Here is a 22,234-nt window from a genome sequence, read left to right as displayed (position 1 = left end):
TGCTTTTGCGTTCTCTGAAACTTGAAGATCTCGAGGACATTTTGCAAGGACAGATCAAGATGCTGGCGACAGCATTTACCGGGTTGTCGCTGACATCCAGCTGCAGCCTTCTCGCTGGGAAACCTAGTCAGCTTCAGAGCACTCACAGATGCCCACCCCTGCAGAGAAGTGTAGGATGCCCCAACATTGAGGCTGCACACAAAAAGGGAGGTGGAAGCACAAAGAATGGAAGGTGTGTGCGCAGATGTAGAAGTTTAATCGGTGCACCTCGAAGATGGATTCTTTTATTGTGGAAAGAAGGGCTCTGTTTGTATTCAGGCAATAAGTAAGCTCTACTGGAGCCAGCAGGTCATTAGATGAGGGACTTATTCTTCTCTCAGACTCTTTCTCTCATGTGGACAGGGACTCTAACCCTCAGATGAGGGGGGTGAAGGTTTATGGAGGACAGCCGGTGAAGGCGGGTGGCATCATCGTGAGGCAGCTGGGCACAAAGGTATATCTCCTTGACAAGCCGGTCGTTGAGTGTATGGTCGTACAGCTACCGTTTGTGTGCGTGACATGTCTGACAAATGATGCTCTGCTGCAGTTCCACCCTGGACCTGGAGTAGGGCTTGGCAAGGACCACACCCTGTTCGCTCTGGACTCCGGCATCGTCATCTTCAAGAAGACGAAGTACATCAAGAGGGTGCGCTCTTGTGTGCATGTGTTCACAGATTTGATCGCACTATTGTGCTTCAGATTGCCATGCATTCGTGGATGTGTTTGGCAGACCTGCTCAGTTGACTGACATGCTACTTTCTATGGAGCAGGTCAGTGTGATCCCGACGTCGACTTACGTGATTCCTGAGGGCCAAAGAGTGCAGCCCGGCAGCAGGAAGACACAGCGCAAGCTAGAGTTTCCTCCCCGCCAGCTACTCAGAGAGCAGTTTGAGAAGGACATGGAGGAGGCTACAGCTGTAGCTGCTTGAAGATGGACGTTGAATTGTCCATCATACTTCCTGCTAATTGCAGCCAACGGATGTAGAGAAAGAAGCTGACAATCTTGCAGTGCTTTACTGACGTCAACAGCACAGTAAACAAATAGAGGAAGAAGGACCTCTTTCTGGTGATCGCAGTGGGACTGCTCAGCTTTGCGCATGGATAGATTTACCATCAATGGAGCACTCTTGAGTTTAACACAGAATTTACCAGTGGAGGCTTTCCTATCAGATAGCTGCTGGCACCAGTATGGCCAGTGTACTTGTGCTATGCCGGCTTCATCATATCAATCTCGTGGTGAAGCTGTGATGGCATCATACTTGGCCACGTCCTGTGATTGTGTAATTTTCTTGGATCGGTGTACAACACAGCATGCTTCCACCCAGGAAGTCATGTCTTTGATGTGCAATTACGAAGCTCACATGGTCAGCGCCCATAATGGGCTCTCTGGAGATGTGCAGCGATGTAATGGCGATGCGAAGCATCGCCTGAATCTGCCACTTTTCCCGGATTATTTTCTAGATTACGCCACTTTGGCGTGAAAATGCCAGCTATTTTCTTCCCTGCCTTCTTATCATGATTGGCAGCTTCGCAACATGTGGAAGCTGACCCGGCATGCAACTCACCTCGATGAGAGTCCAAATCGGCTGCAGATGAATTGTTGTCTCTTTGTCAAGAGGCGTTGCTTATCTCATAAGAGATGTTGATAGAAATTCCACAGTGATATCGAATGTATCCACCAAATTTTAACCGATCCATCACTTTGACAGGAATAGCAGTTCCAAGCTGTGTTAGACAAGCTCAGAACATCCCGCTGCAAAATGTGAGAGCATTTTGTCTCAAACATCGCTGCTTTGAACAGGCGCTCCAAGGTCGCAAGCAGAGCAGCCTCAGCGCACTGGGTCAGAACGGGACTGGTCAACCATCAGAATTCTTTTCCACCTCCGATGGCCTTGATGCACCAGCTGCATCTGTAAAAGACTCCAGCACAGCAGGGAGTGGTAACGGTGGATTCTCTGGCAGCAACACCGGTGGTGGCGGTGGAGGGAATGGAGGGTCTGGGAATGGTGGTGGAGGTGGTCATGATGACCAGAGGAGCTCAGGACCTTTCTTGCGATGGATATTGTTTGAAATGCGTGTACTGATAGATCAAGTGAATCGGCCAAAGTTCTGGTTGCTGGTCTCCTTCCTTTTTGCCTGGCAATTGTCCGGTATAATTGTGGAGACTCAATCAGAGGCAGTGGAAGAAGCAGCAGCAAGCGAGAATGACGGCCGCATACATGACATTCATGAGCTTGCAAAGCAGCTGTTCGAGGACTCTGCGCATGAGTCATGGCCAGATGAAGAATACCCAGATCATGCTCCTGCAGAGCCGCAGCAACTCCAGCAGAGCACTCCAGGCGCTCTGGAAAGGCTGCGGATATGGCTTGCCAGCCCCTTCAGCAGAGGCGGCAATGCAGGGGTTACCCGGGCAGAGCTTAGGTGAGGTCTAGACTACTGTATATCACCTTGAAGGATCCTGAGTGTGGTCCTGACTTCAATTTTTGCTGTGCCAAATATCACCTAGGCATGATTGCAGGGCTATTTTCTGGCCTTCTGCAAGGCTCTGTGTCGTGCTCGTAATCCTTTACAGTGTGGTGACCAGATTGGGCATTTCTTTGGCTTGTGACAGGGAAGACGTATGCGCGCTGAAGCGCTTGCAGAGGGATGCCTTCGAGCAGCTCCTGCGCATCAGCGAACGGCTGGACGCTGTTGAGCAGGACAGCGATGCATCTGGCACGGGAGCAGCAGCTGGGGCCTCAGTGTTGGGTGGCTCTGCCAGGCGCAACAGAGCAGCTGCAGGCACCTCAGGCCGCTCGCAAGTCCAGGTGTCCGGGCAGCTGGTGTATGGACGGGAGTATGTCTCCCTGGAGGTGAGCCTTGCCAACCAAGTGAAGGCTGTAGAACAAACTCTAGCTGGCTTTGGTACAACTCAGTCTCAATGTCAACTTCAGGGATGTTACGTGGATGGCCAACATGAATGGTTCTATTAACATCGACATTTGGATTCTAAAAGTGCTACCGCATAGTAAGGCTTTGCTGGCTCAATGCAAGCTGCCATCCCCATCTTCACTTGGCGCGATGGAATGATGCAGACCGGAAGTGGGGAGTCAGCGTTTGACGACGACCACTACCAGCCACCTGCAATGCACATCAGCCTGTCCACTGTGTCGCAAGACAGCAGGAACTCGCTCAGTGCGCAGCTCCGCTTCACCTCGCCACCCAAAGATGGCGAAGCAGTGGACCCCATCCTTCACAAGGCAAGCATTCTTGACAACCACCTGGCACCCACCCAATCTGGCAGAAAGCATTGAGCAGATACAAACACGTATTCGTCCCTCGTCTGACATCTCTCCAACTCTCGAAACGCCCAGTTTAAGTAGCCAGAGGAGCTTGTGCCTAGAATCCATGCCGCTTGATAGTTCAGTGTTGGGTGCAGGTGTTGTGTCGATGGGCGCTGTCAGAGCGTCTCAAAGTGCTCTTTGCAGTGGTCAACGGCAGAGGGGATGATGTGGCAGCAACCCTGAACCCCCAGGCAGGTGCGGCCCAGTGCCGCTCCAATTGAAGAGCACAGCATTAATAAAACATTCGTGCAAGAGACAGCGCATGTGGGGTGGCACCAGTGATGAAATGGTCAGAGCTAAAGGTTTGAACCCTCTGAAGATCACATTTCTTGAAATGCAGACCGAGGTGTCACTACCCTCATGCGGCGTGGGTGCACCATCCACCAGAAAGCTTCTGGTGAGGGTGTCGGCTGCAGCTACAAGGGAGATGGGTTCACATTCTCTGCTGGCCATCTCAGACGCACAGGTACGTGTGCTGCTGTTGTATTCAATATTTTCTAGCCCCTTTTACAGAGGGTTTCTGGGTGAGGCAGTTCTCCTCTTTCTTCATGACAAAATTTGGCAACAGGGCTGGAAGCTCTGTTGCTTTGTGGAATGTCATTAGCTTTCATGTGGCTTTACATTGTTGTTTGGTGTTCTGCAGATGACTTTGATGCAGAGCCGACAAGCACCTCAATGCTGCAGCTTGATTGTGCTCCGACACAGCAGCTTGCGCTGGGCTTGGTGGCTGCCAGACACATGAGCCCGCCTGCACCGCCAACTCGCAGAGAAGCAACCAGAGTCGACGGATCAAGAGCCACAGATTCCCAGGTGCCAGAGAACAGCAGCAGCAGCGGACAGGAAGGGCATCCACAGGCTGCCAACAGCCTTGGCATAACAGGTGCTTCATAAAGGAACTCTCATATCCAAATGGATTGTCTGGTCATCTTTACTGGAAATACATGCAGTGGTCATGTGGCAAATGCTTGATTGAGCCTGTGTGATGTTTGAAGGAGCCTGGAGGTCGAAGTATGATGAATTTGCTCTGAGCGGCTGGCTGGCCCTGAGTGGCGCAAGGAGTTTTGTGCAGCGGGACTGGGGTCTGACTGCATCTTCCATTCCCTCACCTGACGGTGACGGCTGGGGATTATCTCTTGGAAGGTGGGCACCTCAGCTGTCTTGCTGACTGGTACCATCAGTCTTTCAAGTACACAGCGGCTTGTGTGTGTACTGTCACAAGGCACCGTCCGGTGAATATGCATGTTAGGTTCCAAATTCTCACCCATTTGGGCTGCGCAGGGGCGCATCAAGCTGCAGACAGAGCCCCATGCCCGGGAGCGCTGGTCCTCTCATGCTGGAGGCTTCGCTGCAGTTCAATGCTGGTGGTGGCTTGATGGTCTCACCAAGTCTCATTTGTACTCGTGCTCGTGACAACTTGAGGGCAGGTGTTGCTCTGCGCTCAGAGCTTGATTTCTAGGGCATGCATTGTAAAGCATGCAGTAAGGGCTGGGATAATAACGGTGATGCAGCTGTGAAGCATCTGTTGATCCTTCACAAGTATGCACCTGTACCAAAAGCACGTCTCCAGGTTCGAATTGAACGGCTTGCGATTCTCAGAAGCATCAAGTAGTGCAAAGTGAAATACACATTGTGTGTGTAAGATGTTGCGCACTCACAAATTTACTGGTTTGAAGAGATCATTCCGAAAACAGTCTGGACATCAATCCAAGCACATTCCATCGAGATTATTTACAGCAGTGCTTGATGTATCGCAACTACGGTGAGCAGCAAAGCACTCGCATGCATACCCACGCGAGATCTGCCAATATTGAAAAAGCATTTGGGATCATGTTCGCCTCAAATTGATGAGGAATATTAATCTTTACATTCAAGCGCTGATATGGCAGGTGCTCTGGAGCCTTCAATCTTCGGAATGCCGTTCGGCATCGGATGTACCAATGGCCCAATAATAGTAGAAGTCAATACCTTACACAGAGAAAGAGGGTGAGGAACTGATGTCGAAATTCACGGTTTTGCCAATTTCAGCCAGTCTTGGTTGGTCTTGATGCCGTGGATCATAGCTATGTGCATGCAGCAGTTGTCTGCAGGCAAGGGGAGGCGAGGAGCAACACTGATCAGGGCCAGTCTTGCAGCTACACAGCCCACAGCAACCCAGTTTCTGGCAAGGCTGCTGGTGAGTCCATATCTTTGCACACGTCACCAGCTGCATGATATCATCAGTTCGCCAACAGGCTAGGCGCATGGGTTCTTTCCCAAGCCCATGTCTAGTGCAATTCCAACAGGGATACTGCGTTGTGGCTGGATCATTCACAAGGAGCGTGCCGCAAATTGTGCGCATCTTGAGGAATAAGAGGTGCGTGCCTGTGCGCTTTGTACCGAGTTTTGTTCACAATTATGCTGACATGGGAACGGTTTAAAGACTGCAAATCTTGCAGTGTGGAAGGAATATCATTGGCAGCTCAGTATGCAGAGCTTGTGGCATACAGCATCACAGTAGCATATAATGTTGATCACGGTGTGCCCTCTCACCCCAGGCATCTTATCAGAGTAAAATTGAACAGGTGTTACATGCATCATGGGGCTTGAATCATCTGATATTAAAGCTTGGTACAGGTTATGCTTTTAGCACATATGGAGACACAGCGGCCTGCTGGATTCAGGACGTCGTCCTCATTTTTTTGATGGCTAGATACAGGTAGCTTGAGCCAGATGTTGGGCATACGTCCTCCCTGTTTCAATAGATTCACCTCTGAGAACAGCATCCGTGCTGAGAAACCCACTACTGCGTCGCAGGGCAGGCTTATGGAAACAGACGGTCTTATCTGGCATTGTTATTGGTGCTGGCTGTTGGGCGCTCATGTCTGGAGCAGTGAGCAGACAGGCACTTGCAGGCAAGTTTGATAAAAGCTTTATCACAGCCCATGCACAGCACACTGGTGTTCCTTACTGCTCATTCACCCATGCACAACCCCTGGCTTGGGCTGACCAGTTCTGTTCATGTCATACAGTGTTGCAGGCGTCCACAATCCTCATAATATCCTTGGGAGGGAGAATACCTCAGATCATGCTCAATATCCGGAGAGGCAATTCTGGAGAGCTGTCGCCAGTCACCAGCGGCCTTAACTTTGCTGGCAACCTCGCAAGGATATTCACAACCCTGATCCTGACACAGGTAAGATTAAAATGCCACAATGAAGAGGCCCGATAGAATGGCACCGGGCCAAGAATGCTGCAAATATCACCAACAGATGACAGGAGCCTCTTGAGATTGGTTTGTGGTGTACTTCGTGGCATCCATTTCATTTGCATGTGCATGCTTGCAGGATCTCATCAACCTTGCAGGCGCCGTTGTGCAAGCAGTCTTGAATGGCGTCCTTGTCTGGCAGAGCGTGTCTTCTGCAAGAATGGCAGAGAACAAATTTCCGCAAGGCTTCCAAAGTCCGGAAGCCAAGGCAGCATGACACTATACAATACTGGCGCACTGAGCTCCTTGTCAAGTGATATCCTTTGAGGACTTATTCATCAATTCACCCTTGTCAACAAGGCACTTCACATCGAAAGTTGACATCATTATCAGCAATATTGGCAGAACATTGTATTGACAGTATTGAAGTCTTGAACGAATAAAAGACAAGCGTCCGACCTTCAAGGGGATGGTTTTCAGGCCCCTTGCAGAATTCTGACATTTCAAATGTATCCTTAGAAAGGGATTTCTTGTCCATCCCATGCTATAAATCGGCCATTGTCGTCCATCGTAACCTTGTCCACAATGTCAAGCAGCTGCTTCACAGCCCGCTCTCTGGTGAAGAGCTTTTCTGGCTTCACATTCTGCGCACCAAATGGAAACGATCAGTACTTGCCATGAGACCTCGAGTAATCTTCCTTGATCACAGCCACTGGTTGCCATGGTATGTGGTATGGGGACAATGTCATGCGATGCAAGAGACTCCAATGAAGTGCCAACACAAGGGATGGCGAGGTTCACCTTCTGGAATGGCATTGACAGATCTGTGTCTACAGTGCCTGGGTGCAGCATCACCACAGCCACGTTCTGCTTGCGCCGTGCAAACTCCACCGACATGCATTTCGACAGCTGGTTCTGAGCGCTCTTGCTCGCTCTGCAGGGAAAGCGCAAGTGACTTGATCCTCCGCGGCATTGTGACTTGAGTCACAGGCAGCAGCTTTCAGGTAAATGCATGGTAAAGAGCAGGCTTCACCTGTACGAATACCAGCCCCCCAAACTGTTGTCCCCTATGCTTCCGACGCGCGCACTGAGGTTTGCAATGACAGCAGGTCTTTCTCTGTAAATCACAGAAAGTTTTTCAGCAACAATCATTGGGCATTCAATCTCCATTTAACATATCTTATGCAGTGCGAAAGCAATTTCTGCTCTGAGGGGTCGTGCCTGGAAGCTCCACTGGCCTGAGTGGCTTTGCTAAGAAGTGGTGCAAACTCCTGCAGAGTGACATCAACAGCAATGTGGTCTTCACTTGCAATGCCATACAGTATTGCAAAGGGAGCCGTAGAGAAATCTGTCCAAAATTGCACCTCTTAAGCACTGAGTCAAAGGTATGGCGCACCTTTGACACCAGGGTGGGGCCTAAAGCATTGATCTGGAAATTTTCTAGCAGATTTGAGGCAGTGACTCGTGACAGCGCAGTCTCTGCGCAAACAAGGCGAACTGTGTCAGTGTGCCCGCATCCTTAATGATCGCCCTGTAGGTGGTGTTGTGACGATGACACAAACACGTATGGTGGTTAATCAGGTAGCCACCCTGCTTCAGGAAGCACAGGAAGGTAAGATCAGCACCTGGAGACATTTTCCCTGGGATGTGGAGGATGCCAGCCACGTTCAGCAGGAGATCTAGGTGCTTGTGCTTGGCTGACACCTGGGCTGCCGCCCTGGCAATTGATGCCTCGTTGGTACAGTCCAGCTGCACAAGATCCAGGCGACCAGAGCTGCTGGCTTGCAGCTCTGCAAGCTGCGTTGCCTGGTCGGGGTTCCTGCATGCTGCTATGACCCTGTAAAGCAGGAAATGGCAGTCTATTTATGGGATGTGCCGTTAAGACAGTGATGCTCATGTTGAACCATTTACGCTCTGGCATGCATGGCCCTTGAGGACATTGGGGGGGAATTGCTGCTGCACACGTCGTGCGGTATTCATAATAGAACAATAAGTTTGAAGGTTATGGGCATCTTGCCGTTGCCCTGGACGGTCCAAGAGCTGACGCACAAATTCCAGTCCCAAGCCTCTGGAGGCACCCTGAACAAGAGCAGTTCGGCCATTGCTCTGGGCTGTCGGTGGGGCAGTAGAGAAGCTGGCTGTGCATCTCATTGCAGACCTAAATGCATGTTTCCATGCCGAGGTACCACATCGTCCTGCCAATGCCATGACTGTTTTTTGCACAAGATCAAACCGCGATTGGTTTCTGAGCTTCGATGTGAAAATAATAATATACTCTGCTGGTATATGATATATGCTGCAGTCCTAACAGCCTGATATGGAGTTCAGAAGGAAGCGATCTGGTCAAGGATCAGTATTTCCCAGTTGGAGTAAATTGCTCTTGTCCTTTAACATTGCCTCCTCTAACCATCTGCGATACTCCAAAAGGAATTGTCTTTCCTGTTTTAAACACCGATGAAACCCGAGCACCACGTTCCCCTGTCATGCTCCATGACGTGGATGACTCATGGCCCAACAAATCTTGGACACCCGACCAGGGCCCTCTTTGCAAGCAATTCGACCGCTTATGTCCTCTATTCTGTATTCATTATAGAAAGTCGATAGTCTTATTTGTCATGTGCAGCACTTCACAGTCTCACTTGTGACCTCATGGCTTCACCTCCAATGTCCAAGTGTATCTCAGACTTATTTACAGGCTGTGGTCAGCGTAAGCCTCTGATGTCAGTGAAATGTGTACCTACTGCATCTATAGCAATCCTAGACTGGTCGACTGTCAGAATGGGGCTCAAGCCACATCAGGTCCATGCCCTTGCTTTGAAGGGACAAAGCCAAAGGAGTCCCTCATGGTGTTGCAGCACTGTCTGCAAGGCATTTGATGGATCCAATGAAGATAACGTCCTCTGGCAGCAAAGGAAGCAGCTGGAATTTCTTTTGAAGCTGTCAGACACAGCTGAGCCTGGTAAATTACTTTCCCATCTTTTTGCTGATTAGTTTACCAAAGAGACAGCCCTGCTCTATCTTGGCTTGAGATTGAAAAACGGTTGCAGACATGGATGACGCTGAGCCGATTGGCGCTTCGCAAATCATTCCCAACCTGCCCCTGTGGAGAATACAGTCAGCAGCGCTTCCTGGTGCACAGGTGCCATCCCCAGCATTGCCATTTTGTGGCAGCAGTGTGCATTAACACTGCCGATAAATGACTTAGCATGGACTGATTGTGGCTGATCATTTTGCTGAATGGTGATGCAGGCAGTGCTGCATGTGCATGTCCCTCACTACACCCACATGTTCAAACAGCTTCTCGCTGGGCCAAGGCCATGGCGATTCGGGCACATCTACCTGCCCGGTGGCTCAACAAATCTGGGCAGCCCAGAGTACGTGCTGGCACCGGGAAGCAAAGCTCCTCTCACGGGCTCGCTCATGGAAATACTGAGCTTCCTCTGGATGAAGGATGGCCGACTGCTGGTGCTCGCAGTGGGCGTTTGCAGAATCAGGGTAAGCTGTCACACCTTTCATTGAGTGTAGCTACCCTGCCCATTGCCTTGCCAGCACACCGGAGAGTTGAGCCTTTCATTCATCAAGTCTGTCTTGAGCATAAACTTCTGGACAATGAGTCAAAACTCATAGCAGGCAAAAGATCTCTGATTTTTTAGGTCTTTTTTCCTGACTGAGCTGACCTTTCTTGGTGCCCATTAGCTCATCATTGGTTGCATGCTGGGCAGGTAGTAAAGGCACAACAGGCTGTGCCGTACTCGCGAGCTGATGTGGAGGTGTGGCCTGATGAGGAAGAGGTCGCCGGCCAGAGGACTGCTGCCATGCACGCCGTGGACGCATGCATGAGCAGTGGAGACATAGACATGTCTGCTGCCATGCAGACTGTGGATGCTGCGGCCATGGCTGCTGCCATTGGCTGGTCTCAGGTGCACGGCATCCCTTGCGCATCCAATACATTCACCAATTGTCTAGCACAGCATGGAGCGATGCAGCTCACCGTAACGTGATAAAAGTGATCCACTGTGCTGACATGTGCCGGCATGGACGGGCAGGTATGGCATGAGTATGAGCTGTCGCCGGTGCGAGCCCTGGTGGTGGACGAGGATCTGAGCAATGCAGAGCCAGGGGAGGGAACGCGCAGCAAGGAGGGCATGTTTGCGCCGCCCAAGCTACTCTGGCGCAGCGTGCTCGCCTCCCTGCAGGGCCTCACTGTGGAGAAGGGTGGGCCATCGGTCGGCCAGGACGCATTTGTGTCACTGACACACCAGTGTGAGGGTGACTGCCTCCTCACGAAAATGAGTTTTTGATATGATGCTCCCTCAGCAGCAATAATGAGATTTGTAATATTTACAAATTGCCTTGCGGGTCTTGGGTGTCATCAGTGCTGCACAATCCGTTAGTCATCCCAGAGTTGAACGAGAAGGTAGGCGAGGAGAGCTGTGCAGCAGTAGACCTGCAAGTACACCTGGTACTGAGTGCACATGCAGCGTCAGTAGGCAAAGCAGGGGGTCGTAGATGTCATGCAGGGCTGTCAGATGATTTTGTATGGGTCTTGCAGGTCACAATGCGCACCGGGAGGTCAACAACCTGTTGAGGGATTATGCAGACAGAGCGGCAGAAGTTGCTTCTTTGGCTGCGGAGCTCCTGGCCCACAGAAAATTTGGAGGACAGACTGGCAATGCTGGGGATGTCCCCTTGCTGAGCGACGCGCCCAGGAGAATGAACACCACCAGTGAGAGAGGCCTACGCTCAAGAGTGAGTCCTTCTCTGACATTTTGAGCAAAGTCTTGACAACGGTTAATCTTTTGGTGCCGCTTAGTGTGCACATCAATCACTCTCTGGGCTTGTCCTGTGTTTATCTTGTATCCAATTGTATCCTGTTGCTTGCAGGGCGTGTCGGAGCCAACAAAGGCTGCGGTTGAGGCGGCGCAGAGGTCTCATGCAGCCACAGCGGCAAAGCCATCACCAGAACTAGAGGATGTATTGGTGCTGGAGCGTCTGATCTGGCAGACTTTGGACAGCATTGTAGTGTTGGCAGCCAGGGCCAAGAGGGTGGTCAGAGAGGTGCTGCTGCCTCCACCCATCCTGCAGCTGCGCCCCAGAAGCCTGTCTCAGGACCAGCCTGCGGGAGGAAGCCCGCTAGCAGCTTCCCCTGCCAGAGAAGCTTCCAGCACAGAGGAAGCTGGGAGCACCAGCAGCGCTGGCGGAGTGCTGGATCGCGATGCGCATGCAGAAAGTAGCAGCTCAGAGGGTGCCGAGGGTTTGGAGGCAGCCGGGCAGCAGCTACATGCAGATGAGTTGTATCCACCGCTGAGACGAGCGCAGCGGCTTGCGTACAGCCTGGCGACTGTTCTGCAGGAAAGCTTTGATCATGCAGAGGGCCGCCAGGTACATCTGTGTGCTGTGCATCATTTCTGCCTGTCAGCCTGTCATCTCGAAATTCCAGTCAGATTCCTAGAGAATCTCTACTTTAACTTTCCGTGCATAGATACCCGATTTGGTGGGCTCACTGGCAATCAGCCACGTTGGTCAAGAAACATAAAGCGAATGGGTGAGGTTCAACTTTTGGATTTGGGTGTTGTGCACTTCACAGGCAAAGTGTGTTGTGCTATGCAGGCAGTACTGGAGGCGCGGACAACATCTGCTCGCCTGAAGCTTATTTTGGAAGTACTGCTTGAACAGCGCAACAGGCTGCAGGCGCTTGCAGCACTGCGTGTGGCAGGAGAGGGCTCTTGAGCAGAGTGGATGTCTAATAAGCCAGCAGTGACAGCTGCTGAAGCTCACTCTGGCCAAGTGAAGGTCACACATTGTAGACTATAGCTCTTTTTACAGACATTTTTCAACCCATACTATCCACAATCATCTGTAGAATATCATTGCTAGGTCCAGCAGTCCTCTTGCGCAATTCTGCAACCATACGTGTACACTAGAAACATAGCATGTAAGAGAATTATGCAAGTGTACAAGGTGTGTACACCCACTTTGAATCCCATACATCACACTTCTTATCGTACATCATTACAATGCACAAGTCTGCGCATGCGCTGAAGCTATAGCCAGCGCCGTTGGCAGAGAATATCAGTGGAGGTGAAGCAGCAGGCGTTCTGGCTCCTCAACAAACGCCTTCCAGGAGTTTGAAAATCGCGCCAGGGTGGCCCCATCGATGACTCTGTGATCTGCGCCCCAGCTGGCCGCCAGCATTGGAACCATCTCCAGCTCGCCGTACTTGCCCTGTTGGGCCACATCTCGCACCCTGCCAACACAGCTTTTATGACCCTGCCAACTGAACCCACATTTGCATGGCCTGTGATTTGAACTTAATGAAACTTTTATGCGGCTTCACTCTTTGTATACATACTTAAGATAAGCTCTTCATCACTGGCCACTCAGTCATTTTGCCTTCCGAAGTTAGCAACAGGTAGAGACTCAGGGTATGACCCTCAGAAGAACACAAGCTTGTGGGCGGAAGAAAATCAGGTGCTCACTTGCCCAGGGCGACGATGGCGACCTCTGGGACATTGACCAGCGGCGTGGCGTAGGTGCCCCCGATGGCGCCGATGTTTGAGACTGTGAGGGTTCCCCCGGACAGGTCCTCCTGGCCCAGCCGACCAGCCTGCGCCAGCCCCTGCAGTCGCGCCAGCTCCTGCGCGATGCCCACTATGCTCCTGCTCTCCACCCCCTTGATGTTGGGCACCTGCTCGCCCAAGTGAAAAAGTGTCTTCACTTGTGGGCAATTGATGACGAAAGTGCCAAGACCAGGAAGGATACCAGTGAGAAGATTTCTACAGCGCACCAAGCTGTGTGGGTTTGAACAAGCGTATAACAATAACTACAATACTATGCCACATGTGCATTTGATTACGCAAAATCCAACCCGCAAGGATTTCCGTGCTTGCAATCGTGGACATTGGACTGCAGCTTCTGGGCAGAAAGACATAGCAAGGGCCGTTCTGAAGCTCACCACCAGGCCAGAAGGTGTGGCCATAGCAACGCCGAGGTTATGTGAGTGATGCTGCAGCAGGGAGGTGCCGTCAGCGCTCAGGCTGCCGTTGATGTCCGGCCACTGCCGCATCGCCACAGACACAGCCTAGCACCAGCACACAGCATGCCCTGCATGAGTCACCCGCAGAGAAACATGCACAACAGGGGGGTAGATATAGAACCCCCTGTGCACCAGACTGCAAGGGTTTTCAACGCAAGAACAACTGGGAAGGGAAGTAGCGATAAAGAGTTGGAGAAGCATGCTTACCTTGAGCATGAAGGGGAGGAAGGTGAGCTTCAGGCCTTTGAGCGCAGGGTCGCTTAGCAAAGACGTCCGCAGCCGCAGCAAGGCTCCCACAGAAATTTCGTCGCAATAGTGAAAGTGCGGCACGGCACCAGCCGCTGTCATGCTCCGCACCATGGCCCTCCGATACCCCCTGCACACACCCCCATAACACCTAGATTGGCACCTTTTGCAAAAAAGAAAAAGAAAGTAGTGAGTGATGATGACAACCCTCTCAGCGCAGTGAAGTGAGATGTGCCTGAGGGGTATGACAATAGGCTCCTGGGGCTGAGCCTTGCTTCCATGTTCTGAGCTCTTGGTGGGTTGCTCTGCAGCGCCCGGGGTCAAAATCTGGACTGAGGGCTCAGTAGCACGCGCCAGTATGCTTTCAGGAGGTGATGAAGGGCCACTGGATGGGCCCTCCTGCCCCTGAGCAGCTTGCAGCACATCTCCTGCACCACCAGGCAGCAACAAAGGTTCCAACCCTGCTGTGACTTCCCAGGCACCAATAGAGGCAAGATTGACAGACTTGACATGGCTCCATGTGTCGTGGTTGCTTCTGTGGCGTAGGCCACACCTTTGGTGATGCGACCATCAGGCCCTGAACCAGGTATAGATGCCAGATTGATGCCGTGCTCCCGAGCTACTCGTCTGACCGCTGGCGATGCCAAGGTTGCCTGCAAGCGATCATGACAGTCAACGTGACAAAGCTTGCTCAAGGTCTCATGCTTCTGTTACTTGCGTCACCAGATGATTGTGTAGCAGGGCACATACGGCTGGCCAGAAGGTCATAGGGAGAAATCAAGGAAGAGTGGCACTGCAATGCAATTCGACACGCTCACCTGTGCGTCCGTGGAACTGCTGGCAACAGCAGCTGTGGTGGAAGCAGTCGGTGGCTGATCGGCAACACTTTCAAGCGTGCTGCTAGTGCTCTCTGCTGCGCCCACCTCATCCTCCATCTCTATGCTCAGAAGCGCCTCCCCAACCTGCAGTTCGCCAGCATTGAATGTTGTTCTACATCTAAGGGGCCTGCTATCTGGCGCAAACTATACGGCAGTTTGGGAACTTTCAGCAGAGACAATTCTTATTTTAGGAGTGAGGTTGACATCATTTATGCCTGGGCTTGTACCTGCACCATGCTGCCAGGTGTGTGGTGCAGCTGTCTGATGACGCCAGCATACTGACTTGTGATTTCCACAGCTGCCTTGTCACTCTGCACCTCGCAGATCTGATCAAATTCTTCAACTGTGTCCCCCTCCTGCGAACAAAGACATGCGTCAGCAGCCGCAGAGAATGCATGCAGGAGCCTACCGCTTCGCAGTGAATGGTGCACTTGCAATAATAAGAATTTTTCCCTCTTCCGGAGAAGACTGCAGAGGACCTCATTTTCCCACGATCACAACGTACGCTTCTCCCGACAAGGTCAGCAGTCTCACATTATGAAGTGACAGATGAGATAGCTGGCCTTGTTGGCGAGGAGAATGTTACAGTCACTGGGAAACTCAGGTCCTTGGCACTCCATGGACACACAGCGTCACTGTGAAATTCCAAGGTAAGTTGGATGTGGGTTTCAGCACCTTGACAAACCACTGGATGAGTTCACACTCTTTTATACCTTCCCCCGTCTGTGCGAGAAGCACGTCCACTGCGCCGCTCAATGCTGGAGTAGAATGAAAAAACCTGTGTGGTATTCTTCCCTGCACACACAACAAGCTGAGTGTTTACAGGCACACTGATAAAAGCAACATCTTGATTACTTGATATCCTTGGAAATTGAAGATAGGGCTGGATTTGGTCAGATCTTGAGTACATGCACCATTATGCTCAATTTAATGATTGAAACGATGTTTATTGAGGTCTGAGCATGGTGCCGGACTGCTAGACGTGTGCCACTAGACTTCTCTAGCACAGGAGAGTTTGGGTGTGACCATTCTACGATTTGCACACAGAAAAATCACAGCATGGTCATTAAGATCCCTATTGATCGCAAGAAGGGCCTCTAGACAATACGAGCCGCAGACAGCAAAGATTATATCGTAGAGTGCCTGTGCTGACAGGGCATCTGACACAGCGGGATGGACCTGGATGAAAAGGTCAGCGTGGTCACCTGTGACCTGTAGCTGTCTCCACAACAGGATATAAAGCTGCCGTTCACTCGCAGTATTGCCCCGATGGGTTCAGTCCGAGGCTCGCTGACGGTTGACAAGAGTGATGACCCATCGACTCTTGGACCTCTGACGAGTGCATGTCTGGCCGCTGCTAGCACCGAAGGCTGTAAAGAGCGTCTGCTGTGCAGTGTAAGAAGCGCTCGATGCATGTCAGATTGCCACAGGGACACGAATCTGTATCTCCAGTGTCTACTTCAACATTTCAAGGACGCAGGTATCTTTATGGGTGCTTGAAAGCTACACACCTTGCGAGATGTTCACAGGTGCAATCGCTGCACACAGAAAGGAATGACAGGAGCTGTGCCTCGCGACAAAATTGCAATCAATCTCTGAAAATCATAGGCATGCCATTAGTAGCTCAGGGCCAAGTCTGGCTCCCGGCACTATGCAGGTGCTCTTCCAACTGCCATGAGGGCTTTCTACCCCACAGTATATTACTTATTGCGAGAACTTGATCATGCACCTTGACGTGCGAGATTCTGGCTCAAAGGATGCTAGATCAAAGGTGCATTAGCAGGCATGTGCACGCTCTGCGCACATGTACATGCATGCAGCTGCAGCTGCAGGGAGGCGGTAAGGACTGTGCAGCCGATGGTGTCACGGTGACACTGTGGCAGGCAAGAGTGACATAACGTTCACATTGCAATCATCATGGCATGCATTGCTTGTGCACATGTCACCACTGAATGGCAAGTTCAGGGGCAATCCGGCGGATTCGCGCTGCAAGTTGCATTGCATGATGCAACAGAAAATGCATGCATTGCACAAGGATTCAGGAAGCCTGTTACACAAGTCAGTCACAGATTTGGACTCTACGTCAGGTTCGGTCATTGCAGAGCACAAATACACTCCACGCAGATTCTCGAGCAAGCACATGTCTGGGCAAGCTTAATTGCGTTTCTTAGACCGCTGTTGATATAAATCTGTTTGATGAGAGGCTGCAATAGGATTGCAATGCACAGTACATGCCATCAGCAAGTGGGGCGGTCTGGCAACAAGATGAGCACCTGACCATGCATGAAATTGCTATATTGAGATATTTACTCACCTGCTCATTTTGGCAGGCAGGACCATTCCTGGCGCAATGGCACCAGTCTTACTTGACCACCATCACTGCAGCTTCAGGCTCAAGATGACGCTAATGAAGGCCAAACGACTCAGGCGTTTCCTTCTGGCGTTAGTATCTGCTCTTTTATAAGCAATCCTTTCGACCGCAGCACAATTTTCCTCGTTGTTAGCTTTCCACGAAAACAGTCCGTGCCACACCGCTCTACTAGCTCGCTGTGGCGATCGCATCAGCGGGAAGGCTGGCGATGCCGGCAAGGGGCGCCTGCAGGACAGCTGACATCCCCTGCAAACATAGCTGCTCCAGCCCCCGCCGCAGCCGCGCTGCAGCTTCCCGGCACACCTCCTGCTCCAGGTTGGCAAAGGCGATGCGCACGTAGCCCGGCGCGCCGCAGGAGGACCCCGGGATTATGCAGACAGCATGCTCGCGCACCAGCCACTCCACCACCGCCTCATCATCCTCGCAGCCTGCACAATAGTAAATGTCTCCTTAGGATTGTTACATTCACGTATGGATGTCCTCTTCATTGCTGCAACCGCTGTGCTGTAATAACAAACAGCACGGCCAACCTCGGCCAAAGACAGTGCAATTATACCGTGTGAGCAGGTGCATAAAATGCAAGGTGTCCTCAAATAGCATCCAGCGAGCACAAGTACAAGGGTGAGATGTTCTGCACCTTTTGGCAGTCGTGCCCAGAGATAGATGGCTCCTTCTCCTCCCGCAATGCCATTGCCAAGCTCGCCCAGAGGCAACAGAGCACTGATGAGCATGTCCCTAACACAGCACATATAGCACGCTCAGCAGACTTGTGTCACCTTGGCAAAATCCTGAGAACCCACAGAAGCTGATTTGTGAAGACTGTACGGCGAGCGGCAGAGGCTTGATCAGGATGTCCCTACTTGTTGGCAATGATAGTTTCAATTTGGGTAGACACCCAGGGCCGCCCCGCCTCAACTGCTCCGAGTGCGACATACTGACTCAGCTGAGAGGGGCAGATGGGAATGGTGTCCTGCACTTTCAGCAGCTGGTCTGCTAGCCCATGCATGTCCATGTATGCTATGTATCCCATCCGCCACCCCATCATGCCAAAGGCCTGCACCACAGCATACATATAGTCAAGTTCCTCCTTAGAGTTTTATAACCAGGTTTGAGGGAAGCACATGCTCTGCAAGGCTCCATTCAAGCAAATGCCGGCGGTGTACCTTTGAGAAGGAGAAGATGTGGATGATGTGCGGGGCTGCAACACAATGGTGCTGGCGCCCGTCATACACAAAATGCTCATACGTGTTATCCATGATCAGCCAAGTACCAGCATCTTGACATAGCTGAGCTGCTCGCTCCACCTCTCCCCTGCTCAACAGCACGCCTGCAGCCCGCACACTTTTAATGTCAGTCACCTGCGTTAAGCAATACCTCAGCATGGGGAGTGTGGCATGCAGGGCACTATATCGCAAGCGCATTCAGCTCTCTTGTCAAGCCCCCAACCGGCAGCCTGTGTGCCTGAGAAGGATGCGCATTCCTGGCCAGCAAATTACTCACCTGTTGGGTTGCAAGGGTTGACAAGAACGACCATCTTAGGCGGATCCGGCTGGGACAGCTCCTGTTCTAGCCAGTCCAGGTCTGGGTGCCACGTCTGGGGGTCACATTGCCCATGCACAACGTCGGCAGCGCCGCCGGTCATTTGCACGGCCATGAGATGGTTGAAGTAGTACGGTACAAACAGGACAATGCGGTCGCCGGGGTCCAGCAGTGTCAAGACGATGTTTGTAAAGGCCTGATTGGCGCCAGCTGTCACCATGACTTCATGCTGCATGACACATGAGCTGCCTCAGGATGATAGGCTCTTGATATGAGGTCTGACCATCCTCCAAGGACGGCAGGAGGGAATGCTACAACAATGAGCGCAAAACCACACCTCCGGCAAGTCGTTCTCTGCTGCAAGCTTTTCTTTAAGGGCATCTACGAGCGCAGGCAGGCCAGCGCATGGGCCATATGCGCTGATGCTCCTGTCTCTCACAAGATCACTGGCCAGATCAAGAGCGCTGTCAGGAGGAGTCCAATGTACAACTCCTGCAAAAAGCACCACAGTAGTGCATTAAATTCACTTTCATGTTCTCTCACCAGTGACCTCAAACCGGTCGCTCTAGAAATTTGTCAGATTTGGGCCATGCTGGATGCCTACCTTGGGCTAGGGACAACACATCCGTTCGACCGCCGATAAATTGCTTTGTCTTCACGATGATCGGGGCGTTTGTGACTCTCACTCGTTCTGAGACTTGAGGGTTGAGGCCATTGCCATTCAAGGCAGCACTCAAAACCGTGCATTTCGAATACCTGAGAAATCCCTGGCCAAAAGGAGGTCTTTTGCACTTATAAAATCCTGCCTGTGCTCCGTAGCTTGTTCTGATTGTCATGTCGAGTCAACAAGATGATGTCATCTGGCCTCTTTATCGACACACATCATGCCAAAGCCTCAATAATTTCCATCCGACAAGGTTCAAATACCACACCATCGGACAGATTGGCTCCGATCAGCGCAGGGATCGAGATCAATTCTCCTCGAGTTGCATTGCCAGGTCATCAGCCACGTGGATCATCTTTGACTTGACTTGCGCTTCTGAAGCCCATCTTTCGTTCCTGATTTGTTCGGATACTCTGTTGGCATATCTGAGGACTTGAGAAGTATTTCTTCCATTCGTGCATCCCCTTTATCAGCCCCCAGAATATTATTTGTTATACTTGCATCCATCATAGAGATTGAACAAGCACTGCGTCTTTTTTGGACGCCTGCGGGCTGTATGCATACCCTTGATTGATGAGATGAGCCAGGCATGGAATTCGCTGCATGCTGCTGGCAGTGGAAGGATGGAAATTGCTGCGCACGCAGCAGGCATCGTCCTCAGCCTGATGGTCTACAGTGTGCTCCAGGCGAGTGCATTTGATGATCAGGATGAACAGCATCCCTTTTAAGTATCAGATCTCATGCCTCATGCATATTGATGAACACTGCCTTGAGACTTACCCCTCACACAGGAACGCATTATGACGAGGCCATTTGGGGAAGATGAAGACATTTTTAAATTCTCATTGTTCCTTGTTCTCTGCAACCGCCTGGTGACGTGCACGTTGGCAGTCGGCTGCTTACTGGTGTGTAACTGCCAATTGGCCGCTCTGTGCGCACGCTGCACGAACCTGCTCTGCCAGTGTCGTACTTAAAAAGTGCTCAAAATGCAAGGGAGACTTATGTGGCACCCCTAACTGCAGCGGATGGGGGAGACCATGAAGCCAGTGGCCCCGAGCTATAATTACGCAGTCGTCTCGCTGTCTAATGTATTGGCCACCACATGCCAGTATGAGGCCCTGAAGTATGTGACCTTCCCCTTGCAAACACTGGGCAAGTGCGCCAAGATGATCCCTGTGATGGCATGGGGCAGCATCATGTTGCATAAGAGGTGGGCACCGCTATCCAAATACAGCAGTGCCATGCAAGCAGTCGCATCTTCCCTAATTGTTGCATGCTGGCTATATTTACATGCTTGCATCGTGAGGAATGTGCTGTATGCAGGTATAAGAAGAGGGACTACGTACTGGCAGTGGCAATCACTACTGGGCTGATGCTGTTCTTTCTGACTGGTCCTGTGTCCTCAAAGAGGCAGCATGCGAAATCGGACGCGGTTCTGTGGGGGTCAGTGCTCATGCTGGGCTATCTGGGCTTTGATGGCTTCACGTCCACTTTCCAGGACAAGCTGTTCAAGGGCTACAACATGAGCACCTACAACCAGATGCTCTACGTCAATCTGTTCTCCTCGCTGGTTAGCCTGTGCGGTGGGTGCCCCATGCCCACTAAGAACACCTATATGCTCCAGAAAGGACATCCTTGCCCCGTGATTGCGATCCATGCATGTATGTCTGGATTGCAGGCCTGGTGTCTTCAGGGCAGCTGCTGCCTGCCCTTGCCTTCATCGCAAGGCACCCAGAGGCGCTTTCTTCCATTTTTGTCCTTTCCTTGTCAGCCACTGTGGGTGAGTTATCATCTGCTCCCTTCCCTCTGCTCTGCAATGCAGAATCGATGTCATGAATGAAGGGCCCTACAAAGTGCCTCCGAGAGCTTGGGTGTTTGTTGAGCAGGGCAGCTGTTCATTCTGCACACCATCAAGAAGTTTGGGGCCTTGCTCTTTGCTGCTGTCATGACCACCCGGCAGTTTTTGTCTATCCTGGTGTCCAGCGCTGTATTTGGCAACCCCCTGTCTACAGGCCAATGGTGCGATTCATCTCCTGCATTTACTGTGCAAGCTTCACAATCCTTTCTCTTAGGAAATTGTTGTAGGAAGTCCTGAAGGAAGTATCTTTGACTGGAAGAGCATATTCAAAAAGGTACCTTACTGTTGACACGTCGTATTGCTGTAACCAGGGTTGGGACGGCGGTTGTGTTTGTGGCACTGTACTGTAAGACCTTCATGGGAGCAAAGACGAAGCCGCTGCATCCGCACAAGAGCCCCGGCAGAGAGCCAGTCAAGGCCGGCTATTCTACCAAGGAAGGTGCCATCCCTCCCTGGGATATGGAATCACCTGGCATGGCAGATACCATCCCTGCCCACAGGATATCCTGAAGCATCTTGGAATGAAATGCATGATGTACTGAAATAGGCAACATAACCAAATGGATGTATCAAAATGCTCACTGAAACTCTAAGGCTTGGATAAGTGCTAGCAGCTCAATTGATTTTGTCATGATAGATTTAAATTAGTGATACAGCAGCTGCAGCGTTAGATGTCGCAAATGAGATGCCGCCTTGTCCAGGCTTGGTCATGACCGCAACTGTTCTGGAATGATACAGGGCCAGGGAAGGATCAATTGTAACAATCTCATTGCTGTCATTCGTGACACTTGATTCCTTTGCCACATCACTCAGCACATATATCATGCAGGTCAATTGCAATAGCAGTGGGTGGCACCACACAGTGCGTCACAAAATGTATCAGAAGCATTACTCGCTTTTTAGATCTAGAAAGAAACGTCCACACACATGTCCAAGTGACCCTGAGGATCCTCAAAACACAGCAAGGTTCAAAATCCAAAGCAATAAATTAACTCAGAGTCACCAATCAAGTTTGAGCCTTTGGTTCTCTTTGTCAGTTGGTTCTCTTTGTCAGGGATTTCTGGAGTCCCCTTAGAAGCCCTCTGAATTTATGTGA

At 51.3% G+C, this 22,234-nt stretch overlaps 7 protein-coding genes across 7 annotated transcripts; 3 read left to right on the top strand and 4 right to left on the bottom strand.

Moving 5' to 3' along the window:
* The first annotated feature begins 29 nt into the window (after positions 1-29).
* Positions 30-1,342, top strand: COCSUDRAFT_21462 (hypothetical protein). The gene is made up of 4 exons (XM_005652049.1): positions 30-232; positions 403-493; positions 587-685; positions 810-1,342. The coding sequence occupies exons 1-4, from the start codon at positions 60-62 to the stop codon at positions 966-968; spliced, it is 522 nt and encodes a 173-aa protein (XP_005652106.1). The 5' UTR covers positions 30-59; the 3' UTR covers positions 969-1,342.
* Positions 1,343-3,774: 2,432 nt separating this feature from the next.
* Positions 3,775-4,839, bottom strand: COCSUDRAFT_32042 (hypothetical protein). Its single transcript, XM_005652048.1, has 4 exons — positions 4,641-4,839; positions 4,355-4,502; positions 4,006-4,242; positions 3,775-3,828 (listed from the first exon to the last, which is right to left on the bottom strand). The coding sequence occupies exons 3-4, from the start codon at positions 4,235-4,237 to the stop codon at positions 3,779-3,781; spliced, it is 282 nt and encodes a 93-aa protein (XP_005652105.1). The 5' UTR covers positions 4,238-4,242; positions 4,355-4,502; positions 4,641-4,839; the 3' UTR covers positions 3,775-3,778.
* A 2,222-nt stretch (positions 4,840-7,061) lies between these two features.
* On the bottom strand, positions 7,062-8,697 carry COCSUDRAFT_11369 (NAD(P)-binding protein; the record flags this gene model as incomplete). The annotated part of the gene is made up of 6 exons (XM_005652047.1): positions 7,062-7,190; positions 7,348-7,480; positions 7,580-7,710; positions 7,943-8,025; positions 8,172-8,405; positions 8,577-8,697. The coding sequence occupies 6 exons, from the start codon at positions 8,695-8,697 to the stop codon at positions 7,062-7,064; spliced, it is 831 nt and encodes a 276-aa protein (XP_005652104.1).
* Positions 8,698-9,595: 898 nt separating this feature from the next.
* Positions 9,596-12,276, top strand: COCSUDRAFT_39194 (hypothetical protein; the record flags this gene model as incomplete). Its single annotated transcript, XM_005652046.1, has 8 exons — positions 9,596-9,685; positions 9,796-10,041; positions 10,269-10,466; positions 10,593-10,761; positions 11,099-11,295; positions 11,431-11,604; positions 11,899-11,928; positions 12,157-12,276. 8 exons carry the CDS (start codon positions 9,596-9,598, stop codon positions 12,274-12,276), a joined length of 1,224 nt encoding a protein of 407 aa, XP_005652103.1.
* Positions 12,277-12,618: 342 nt separating this feature from the next.
* COCSUDRAFT_55557 (hypothetical protein) lies at positions 12,619-15,623 on the bottom strand (the record flags this gene model as incomplete). Its single annotated transcript, XM_005652045.1, has 8 exons — positions 12,619-12,793; positions 13,026-13,234; positions 13,502-13,627; positions 13,790-13,958; positions 14,339-14,481; positions 14,647-14,790; positions 14,934-15,062; positions 15,615-15,623. 8 exons carry the CDS (start codon positions 15,621-15,623, stop codon positions 12,619-12,621), a joined length of 1,104 nt encoding a protein of 367 aa, XP_005652102.1.
* A 1,622-nt stretch (positions 15,624-17,245) lies between these two features.
* On the bottom strand, positions 17,246-19,932 carry COCSUDRAFT_34872 (PLP-dependent transferase; the record flags this gene model as incomplete). Its single annotated transcript, XM_005652044.1, has 8 exons — positions 17,246-17,505; positions 17,715-17,812; positions 17,938-18,131; positions 18,241-18,404; positions 18,578-18,845; positions 18,954-19,108; positions 19,221-19,313; positions 19,845-19,932. 8 exons carry the CDS (start codon positions 19,930-19,932, stop codon positions 17,246-17,248), a joined length of 1,320 nt encoding a protein of 439 aa, XP_005652101.1.
* Positions 19,904-21,375, top strand: COCSUDRAFT_34871 (DMT family transporter: UDP-galactose/UDP-glucose; the record flags this gene model as incomplete). The annotated part of the gene is made up of 6 exons (XM_005652043.1): positions 19,904-19,966; positions 20,072-20,185; positions 20,324-20,490; positions 20,604-20,863; positions 20,959-21,060; positions 21,167-21,375. 6 exons carry the CDS (start codon positions 19,904-19,906, stop codon positions 21,373-21,375), a joined length of 915 nt encoding a protein of 304 aa, XP_005652100.1.
* Positions 21,376-22,234: the final 859 nt, after the last annotated feature.

The sequence above is a fragment of the Coccomyxa subellipsoidea genome, assembly GCF_000258705.1.
Source record: "Coccomyxa subellipsoidea C-169, whole genome shotgun sequence".
Classification (NCBI taxonomy): domain Eukaryota; kingdom Viridiplantae; phylum Chlorophyta; class Trebouxiophyceae; family Coccomyxaceae; genus Coccomyxa; species Coccomyxa subellipsoidea.
This window is presented reverse-complemented; position numbering and strand designations above follow the sequence as displayed.

What these genes read in the sequence shown, in the direction of transcription:
- COCSUDRAFT_21462 (XM_005652049.1), top strand. Translation starts at nt 60, where the DNA reads ATGCTGGCGACAGCATTTACCGGGTTGTCGCTGACATCCAGCTGCAGC. An exon ending in GGAAGCACAAAGAATGGAAG is followed by an intron (nt 233 to 402) that starts GTGTGTGCGCAG and finishes TCATGTGGACAG; the next exon opens with GGACTCTAACCCTCAGATGA. An exon ending in TGAGGCAGCTGGGCACAAAG is followed by an intron (nt 494 to 586) that starts GTATATCTCCTT and finishes GCTCTGCTGCAG; the next exon opens with TTCCACCCTGGACCTGGAGT.
- COCSUDRAFT_32042 (XM_005652048.1), bottom strand. Translation starts at nt 4,237, where the DNA reads ATGCCAAGGCTGTTGGCAGCCTGTGGATGCCCTTCCTGTCCGCTGCTG. An exon ending in CGGCTCTGCATCAAAGTCAT is followed by an intron (nt 3,829 to 4,005) that starts CTGCAGAACACC and finishes CAGCACACGTAC; the next exon opens with CTGTGCGTCTGAGATGGCCA.